The sequence below is a fragment of the Falco punctatus genome (genome assembly GCF_963210335.1).
Source record: "Falco punctatus genome assembly, chromosome: 3".
NCBI classification, from domain to species: domain Eukaryota; kingdom Metazoa; phylum Chordata; class Aves; order Falconiformes; family Falconidae; genus Falco; species Falco punctatus.
In genome coordinates, this window is record NC_137582.1 from 116,242,474 (window position 1) to 116,251,551 (window position 9,078).

The following is a 9,078-nucleotide window of genomic DNA, read 5'->3' on the forward strand; positions in this document are numbered from 1 at the left end:
AAATAAATAGATGCTTTTAGGGGGTGAAAAGTTTAGTTTATTGAAATTTTGTTTCCAATTTGTACAAATGCCACTAGTAATTGACAATTTGAAGTTGAGTCTACATAATTGTAACTGGGATACAGCTCACACACTGGTAAGGTCTAGGTTGCAAAAATACAAGTTTAAAGACCGCCAATAGCAATAGATTTGTAAACATTCAACCAGCTGCCAATGCATTTTGAAGGTACAGAAAGACATCTCAACATTCCGTGATCTGCAAACTGCCCATCCCGAGTTAAAGCACTTCCAGTCGTTCCCACGTTTCAAAATAACCTTGATTCTGTCACTGCAGTTCAGAACTGAGACAGGCCAGAAGGTGCCTGCTGGCAACCGCCCCCTCCCCATCCCAAAGTTGACACATTTTAGCAAATACTGGGACAAAGTAACATTGCAGCATTGATTCAGTTTAGAAACACAAAACTTGTTCCAATACTTGGGTTTCTACTCCAGCACCCAACCTCTACCATTTGCATTTCTTGTGAAACGCCCAATTCAATTTTGAACACCTTAAAGTGTTTTTTTTCATCATTTCATACACACCTCTCCTACATATTCCAAACATGAGTATCTTTACCTTGAGCAGCACTTTTTTGTGTTTTTTTAATTTTATTAAAAAAATTCCAAATAAGCCTCTTTCACTGAGTTTACTTTAAAAAATGAGCTCACAACCAAAATGTGCATATTCACTGTATGTTAAGTGCAAGGGCACAGCCACAAGTGTCTTTTTTTTTAACAAAATATTTTTTAATCTGGCCATGTATTCAACATGGTCATCTTACATTCAGCAGTTTCGTACTAAAAATATTTCTGTGCAGGAAAGCCCAGCATAAATTTACATATGCTACAAAGTTTTACATTTATATACATGGCTCTGTCTTCCCTATGAGAACATTTTAATACCTGCCACAAGCTACCATAACTTCAAATAATTATTACAGGGTAACCAATTTAAGACCAGTCTAAGTTACTAACTACTCCACCTTTTTCACAATTTAAAATATATATATAAATAAAAAAATGCATTTTAGAACTCATCAGTGCAATCGGAATTAAGTTTTTTGGCAGTCACCTGGCAATGCACTGTCATTAGTTGGCACAGTCCGATTTGCTAGAGGTCGTTACAATTTGCCTGACGTGTTCTTCATCCTTTGAAGAACACACACCAGCGTATTTCCTACACCTCAGGTTTGGTCACAGGCTTTTCCACCAATTCAGGAGTGCCAAATAAAGCTCACAGGTATAAATAAGACGATAATGTTTTAACTTAAGTGCCTAAGGTGGAAGTCTCCTCTGCTTTTTATTTAACTAGCAAATTTTACACAAGTTTGAAAAGCAGCAATGTACCTGACTAAAGCCTTCAGTGCGGTGTTTTTTTCCAGTTAATGCCGCATTAAGTTAGGTAAAAGCTGGCTTTCTAACACCATTCCAAAAAGTAGTCACAATTTCAATTTTAGGAGACAGCCCCATTTACTCTTAAAATAAATACAGTATATGGAGACTGTTCAGCATTTGATTAGGTCGATTATAGAGGAAAATACTTAATTCACAGTGGAGTGAACCCAGCACACAACTTTTGAGGTAAAACAGTAGGGGAATGTAAACTTCCACGCCCTTCTCTACCAAGTGACTATGTGCAGCAAGAACATCTAGTTCGGTACAGCTGGGCATATGCAGTTAGGAATGAGTTCTCAAATTTGAAACCCTGTAAATTTAAATAACTTTAAAAATGTGGAAAGTTACATCTCAACCCTGGACTTTAAGTAATGTTTTAAGCTGAAATGTCATTATTTCTCTATCAGAAGGTTTAAAAGAAACAGGTACCCAGTGGCTTGGTGGCTTAGGAAGAACACTTGGTGAGGGTGGCTCACTAAATTTTGCTCCAGCATAGTTCTGATTAGTTTGAGGTGTGAAAAACAAGCTGCGATTCGATAAAGTAGGACTCCAATTTTGATTATTGGCAAAATGAACATTGTTCTTTCCCCCTTTTTGCATGGCCTGCCATGCACCAGATGATGAGTTGCATCCATGTCCTCTTTCTTTCTTCATATAGGTCTTCATCTGCGAAGTCTGGTCTTTATTCTTCTGCCTGTTTTTAAGTTGTTGATGGTTCTTGGTGGTATTTCTAGACTGGGGAACTGGAATGTTGAATCTTTCTCCACCACCCATCTTCAACTTAAACGTCACCTGTAAAAACAGGGGGAATAGTCGGTGGAGTTTGCATTTACTATTTTATTTTGGCAGAAAACATTTCAGAGAATGTTTAGGTTCTAAATAAGGGGACTGAAATCAATCTAACCAAAACTTGTATCAATTGAAAGTAGCATTATTTTCTCCTTTACTGGAAGCCGCTTCATTAATACCCAAGAACTCAGCTGACACTCATGAGAACTGAATTATAATGCAGTGTATCTTCCGAGCAGGAAATCACCGACTACAGCGGCTTATGACCAGCACGTCATACACCAGTCCATCCTTCAGCAACTGTACCGCAGCCCCCTTAACAGTCACAGCTCTGTCCACCTAGTTTTGAAAACACTGGTCCTCCAGGCAGCCCAACTACTAAGCACACCACTTCTTTCTCCTCAACAAAAGGTGTTACTGGAAGAATGTGAAAGACGTGTTGTTTGCACAATACAGTGCCAAATTTTAAGGTGTTAGTACTTAATCCTGAAGACATTTAAACCGTGCTTTTTACACCTGAAGATCTGGGTAAAGGTTGCACTGTTACACTCCCCAGTCTTTCTGGTAAAGTCCAAAATTATTCTGATAAACCCAAGGCGAAAACAGCCTCAAAGGGAAAGCAGCTGCTTGTAAATGAACTTCCAAAGATACCATCACACAGTAGCTGGCACCTTCACGCTGACTCTCCTACAGTCCACCATTCCTCTCCCACCCCCATTTACCTTTCTGTTGTCTTCTCAGATTCCACACTCTCCAACTCTTGCCCCCTTTCTTGCTTCCAAGCCTGAAAAAGTAGGTGTTGTCTTTTGCTGGACTCCTTCCTTTGGCTAGGAATAGAAGTTTTCATGGGCTGATCTGCTGTATTCAGCCAGGTAGCCGAGGCCAACATCGGATTCTCGGCACAGAAGCTCCAAGGGAGTAGTCCCACTGCATAAATGAGAATGAAGTTTGAATTCAGGTTAAGGAAACAACTTTCCCTTCCAAATTTGGGGAGGAAGAAAAAGCTGAAATAATTCAAAGAATTCATAAAGTCACTTGTGTCTCTTTTGTTGAAGATGACATGATTCTTCAAACGTAAAAAACAAAAACCACGCAGCAGTATTTATCTTACTCTCTAAACTTCACTATCATACTTAGCATTTCAGAAAGAACAGCGTTTTTATCATGCTCTCTATATACACCTTAGTATTTTAACAGGCAAGCAAGATCCTTTTTTTTTTTAAAGGCGGGGGGGGAGGGAGAAAATACAATGGAAAATACTTCGGGATGAAATCTTGGGAAACTAGAGCTTCACCGCATCCCTCTTGAGCACAAAGAAACCCTCCCTGAAAAGTGCCCCCCCCCCCCTCCCCCCGATCTGCGGGGCAGGCCAGGGGAGCTCCTGGGCACACAAACTGCCCCCAGCGAAACCAACCGCACCCCAAAACCCTCCTCCGGCCACTGCAACACAGCTCCACCTCTATTCTGCCAGCTGAGGGTTTTTTCCACCTTCCTTAGCAAAGTAATTCCTTATTAACTCGCCCGTGGCTCATCCTCTCCTTAAATCTTTTAAGACTTTAATCTTAAAGCGCTCCTATCTGTTCACCTCCCCGTAATGGACGTGTCACCCTGCAGAGCCACCAGCACCCCCAGTCCATCTCTCCCCAAAAGCTCCAGGAGAAGCCGCTCATCTTCATTTCCAGCTTTCGCCTTGTTGCGACTGAAAACGAAGGGCCGAGGTAACGCCAGGAGCCCAATCCAAAGCTGCTCCTTGCTCCCGCGGCAGCGGCCCTCACAGGCCCGGCTCTTGCCAGAGCTCCAGCTGTTCGGCTTCAAACTTCTTCCCTTCTTTCACCTACACAGCCCGGCCCCTCGCCCCGCCTGACCCCGCGGGGCGCCGGGCACCCCCGGCCCCGTTTCCCCAACAATGGAGCAGCCCGGCGAGCACAACATGGCGGCGGCAGCGCCCGGCCCTTCCCGCACCGCTCCTCCCTTACCGACTTCTGTCCGTCTCGTTCTCCCACAAGCACAGACACACACACACGGGCCTTTAGGAACCGACCCCGCAGCTCCGCCGTCACTCTCCGACACCCCCCCCCCCCAGCAAAACTCAGCCCAAACAGCTCCGCCAAGTCCCACGGCTGCCCCCCTATCTCCCACACAAAATGGCGGCCGCTTCTCTACGCCATATAACACCCCCATCCTCCTCCCCCCTTGCCCAGGCCACCCCGCTATAGCCAATAGGAGGGCGCTGCCTACTCCCTCCGCCAATGGGAGCCAAGCCCCGCCTGTTGCCGGGCGGGCCCGGGGCAGACTGGCCGCGGCGGGCGGGCGGGCGAGGCCGCCGTTTGAATCGCCTCAGCGCAGAGCAGCTCGGGAGCGAGGCGGCAGCGGCCTGAGGGCCCCGGGCCAGCGCCCCCCCCCCTCCCCCTCGCTCGGGAGCTAGAGCAACAAAAGGTGAGGGGCCGCCTGGTGCTTTAGAGGTAAAATAATGAACAAAAATTCCCCTTCCATCGCTCCGTCTGGAAGAGGGTCTGAACAGCGCACAAAGAGCAAAGCCCAGCCCCGCAGACATCCCCTCAGCTTCCACATCGCCACAGGGAGCGGCTGGGGTGCCTCAGGCCCGCACCTCCATTTATTTAATCGATTTTTTCAAATGTAAGTAATTAAAAATAATTTAGAAATATTTTTAATGTCAAAACGTAGGGAAATGCGTGAAGGGAAAAAGCTTCCAAAGGCTTGAACTGCTGTTTGTGTGAAGGGGTGCCAAAGCAGAGCCCCCGGCGCCGGCTGCTGTTTGTGTGGAGAGCCACATACTCTTTAAATTTTTCCTCAAGGGTTCGTTTACACCGAAACCCACGAGATTTAGCCTTTACCATGTACAGGCTGAACGAAAATTACATACACATAAACCTGTACATTCGAGAGCTCCCTGCCCACCACGGAGGGGCCAGTCAAGCACTGTACACGGCATTAAGGACAAAACCACAAAAGAAAATAGAAAACAACTAATTCAGTTTAAACACCAGGACGGGGGGGACGGGACGGGACGGGACGGGGGTACCACTTAAAAGCAATGCATGAGCATTCAGAGCAGAATTACGCTTTCCTCCTTTATCTGTAAACCATTTTTAAAAAGAGCTGGTTTCTTACCGACCAGCAGCTAGTATTACAGGGCTTTGACCCATCATGGGGTCTTCAGGCAATAACAGGACAGAGATAAGTACTCCAAAGAAAAGCTGCATCTTTAAGAAGTTTGTATTTCATTATGCAGTGTTACTGAAAAAAAATACATGATCTGTTTTAATGTACAAGATGTACTGACATAACCAAACCCAGACCTTTGTTCATGTTCCTTATTGTATGTTTCACAAACAAAGCTGAGATTAATTTGTTTTCCTCCCTTTGCTCTGTATTTCTTGGCACAGAGTTACGGCTAAGATCCTTTTAGGAGCTTTCATTTAGAAGGCAGCAGTATCTGCTGTAACCAAACACTTCAGCCTTGAAATTCCACTGATTATCTCAAACAGCTCTCCTATAATGCAAATCAGCAAACTTTTGCTTTGATTCTATCTTTAGTGTCTTTATATCTGCTAAAACATTGTCTCACCTCTGTGTGTAGATGTTTTTAAAGTCAGGACATGTCCCTAAGATTTAGAAATAGCATTTTACTGGCTGCAAATGTGCTCTCTTGTCTGGGGAGCAGAACAGCCATGTACTTTTCAGTTGAGATCAAGGATGACACAAGGTCTGGCAGTTTTCCCTCGCTATCTTTTAGCTATTTCAAAAAACATCTTGTCTTTCAGAATTAGTTTTAGGGTCAGGCTGACACATTTAGCCAGAAGGGAACAGGAAATGTCAGTGATAAAGCAATCCTGTACTTGTGCAGAAACTGTTCGACTGAAACACACCAGGAAGCCAGTTGAATACTACAGTAAATTGTGTCAGAGTTCAAGCAGGAATGCAAAAGTTACTTTTTAAGATCAAAAGAGCAGGCAGTCCAGAATATCCAAGACACCACAATGCCCAGCTTGCAAGTAAAGAAAAAGCTACCCATCCTTCACAGTTCAGTTGCTAAAACCTTGGGCAGGTTTCCTCTCCTGCAGTGGAAGAAAGAGATTCCCAGAGCTACAGTATCCCTAACACGTACAGAAGCTCTCAAATGCCTGCCATGTCCTGGAGACACAGTACAGACTTGGTCCCAGGGTTTGGTCTTGATCCCTTATCATCAGGTTCCGAGATCCCTTCAAGAGAAGCTACTTAACTCCCTCAAATAATGATTTTTAAAGCCCCTTTCTTTTCTTCAACGGCCTCAACACAAGACTTCTTGTTCCAAAGCCTATGCTGCTACATTCACCTCAGTAACTCATGGGCAGACTGACTAAGCTGCAACAAGATGAGAGCTGCCTCCAAGAGCAGCTCATGCCCGCCACTGATGCCATGCAGCCCTCCATCTGCTAAAGACAAGGTCCAAGAGGTAGTGACCTCAAACATGCTGCTTGAACAGGGCAGTATCTCTACGCCTGACTTTGCTGTGTGCTGCCACATGGCAACACAGACTCAGTGACCTCAGCTCCACTACACCTTTGTTATGTGCTCCTACAACCTATTATACGTGGTTCTTCTATTGTGAAAGTGTCTGCTCAGTCTGGATTATTCTGCTTCCTTCAGGTAATCCCAGGCAGATTGCAGTAACTACCGACTTTCCTCATGTTCCCAGGGAGCCAGTTTCTTCAGTAGGATCTACATTACTCAGATCCTCCTATCAGCCCTCCACCACTGCTGCCACAGTGACAACATCAAGGTTTTCCCTAGCCACTATTATTTTTCCCTCAGTATCTCCACTCCCTCTCACAGCAAATGTTAATACCAGCCCAGGGAAGCAGTTCCATCTGCGCTGGCATTGCAACAACTAGCAATTTGCACAGAAGCTCCAGTGAAGACAGCCCCCAGAGCTTCATTAGCCCCAAACAGAAATGCTTCCAGCTGTGATCGAGATGGATCTAAGCATGCACATATTCACGCCAGAGCATTTCAGTGGAACTACCCACTGATGGATGCTGCAGGAAATAAGCAGCACAGATGAATCATTTGCCAAGTCAATAGCAAACCATTGCCCCAGTTTTATTCCACAGGTGACAAGCTTCCGGTGGTGTATGGTTTTTAGAGCCATACAAAGTAAACACCTTGGGGTTACTAAGAGTCCCATGACATGCTTGAAACTAGTTGGACATTTCTGAGCCAAACATTAACCAAACAGGGTAACAATCTTAAGTTTTCCTCATGTAGGAAATGTGCTGAGTTTGTATTTTTTTAGAAATCTACACAAAAGTATTAAGTATACAGTAACATTTAGAATATCATTTATTCTGTTTGGCAGAAGACCCCTGTTTCTCAATCAAATAAAGCTCAGGAAATCTATAGCAGCGATCTACTAGGTGGATATTTAAATCTCTCCAAAGGAAATAGAGAAGTACAAGGCAAGCACCCCAGCAACACAATAAAACTATGTACTTTAATTTCTTAAAGCTCCTTATAAGTTTGTTGTTAAATAAAGAAGCAGGATATCTAAAGATAGTTGCTATATAAGCAGTAGATACAAATTAATCCAATGTCTACCAAGTTGCATCACCTCCAGAACCAAAGTCTCCTCTGCACTGCTGAAACAGGTTACATGCTCAGGAGTGTCTCCCAAGAACACACCTCCTTTGCATGACAGCAGCATGCAGATTTGTATATATACATATACACAGAACACAACAAACTCAGCACCAAGAGTGCAAACAGCATGGACAGACGCACAGCTCACTTAAGAGCTGTTACCCAAGCCCCGAGCCTTATGGCACAGGGGAGTTTAAAAGGCTTTTACGGAGGCAGCTTCATTGCAGCTGATGCTGGAACTTTGTAAATAAAGGCACATCCAGGGATGACTCCTAGTCACACCCTGTAGGTTTTTCTCAGCAGTTCCGTGTGCAAATCCACACCAGCACCGAGTCACAAAAGCCTGCAGTAACCTTCAGCCCATTTAAATCAATATGCCTGGTTCATATCCTATCAGCAGGAAAAACATTTCCACCCTCAACACACCTCACTACACAGGAGCAAGCAGAGGTGGTTCTCCAGCAGGACAGCTCGCCCAGGACACAGGCACTGCCTTTCAGGGGCAGAGGGCAAATTCATGAGACAAGCCCTGCTTTGCTTCATGAGCTATGCTATACCGGACAGCATGTCTGGTTTTTTCTGAGTATTTCCTCTATGAGTGAGGTATAAAGTCACAATTAGCTCTCTGATTCATCCTTATCAACATGAGCAATGCCTCCACCCTCAGCCCCATCTGGGCCACTCAGTTTTCAACTTCAACCCCAACAAACACCAAAGAGAAATACAAGACAAGCTACACTTTCTGCAAGTGCTGGTGACTAAGTGCCTCATCAACACTTCTTAACAGCAGCCCCAGGGATCGTTCTCTGCTGCTCTGGAGACAAAGACACTACTACTGAGCAAAACCAAGCTCATGAGCCCTTTTTCCCATTGCCTGCGCAGCTTTTTGTTGAGTTTTCCCACAGCATGCTCAGCACCAGAGCTAGCAGCTCACCTAGACGCAGCCCCAGCCCATCCCGCACCCCAGTAAGATGTGGTGCCTACCAGCCAGCTGCCTCCGCAGCCAGAGCTAGTACCTGCACGAGGCCTGCAGGAAAGCATCCCTTCTTCCAGGGTCACCTCCTCTACTTGCCAGTTCTGCTCAGCCTCACACACTTTGAAAGCTCTGGTACAGCTAATGACAGCAAAACAAGAAATACAAACTGCTGCTAAGACTGTTCTGAAGAGCTCAGCAAAAACCAACATCACTTCCTACCTACTTCCTTCCAGTTTATT

General features: G+C 45.0%; 1 protein-coding gene across 2 annotated transcripts; it reads right to left on the bottom strand.

Moving 5' to 3' along the window:
* Positions 1-764: 764 nt before the first annotated feature.
* PNRC2 (proline rich nuclear receptor coactivator 2) lies at positions 765-9,022 on the bottom strand. 2 transcript variants are annotated; one of them, XM_080379886.1, is made up of 3 exons: positions 8,880-9,022; positions 2,946-3,150; positions 765-2,226 (listed from the first exon to the last, which is right to left on the bottom strand). In XM_080379886.1, the coding sequence occupies exon 3, from the start codon at positions 2,206-2,208 to the stop codon at positions 1,786-1,788; it is 423 nt and encodes a 140-aa protein (XP_080236012.1). In that variant the 5' UTR covers positions 2,209-2,226; positions 2,946-3,150; positions 8,880-9,022; the 3' UTR covers positions 765-1,785. The 2 variants fall into 2 exon arrangements, with proteins under 2 accessions (XP_080236012.1, XP_080236011.1); XM_080379885.1 differs by lacking the exon at positions 8,880-9,022 and adding an exon at positions 4,200-4,364.
* Positions 9,023-9,078: the final 56 nt, after the last annotated feature.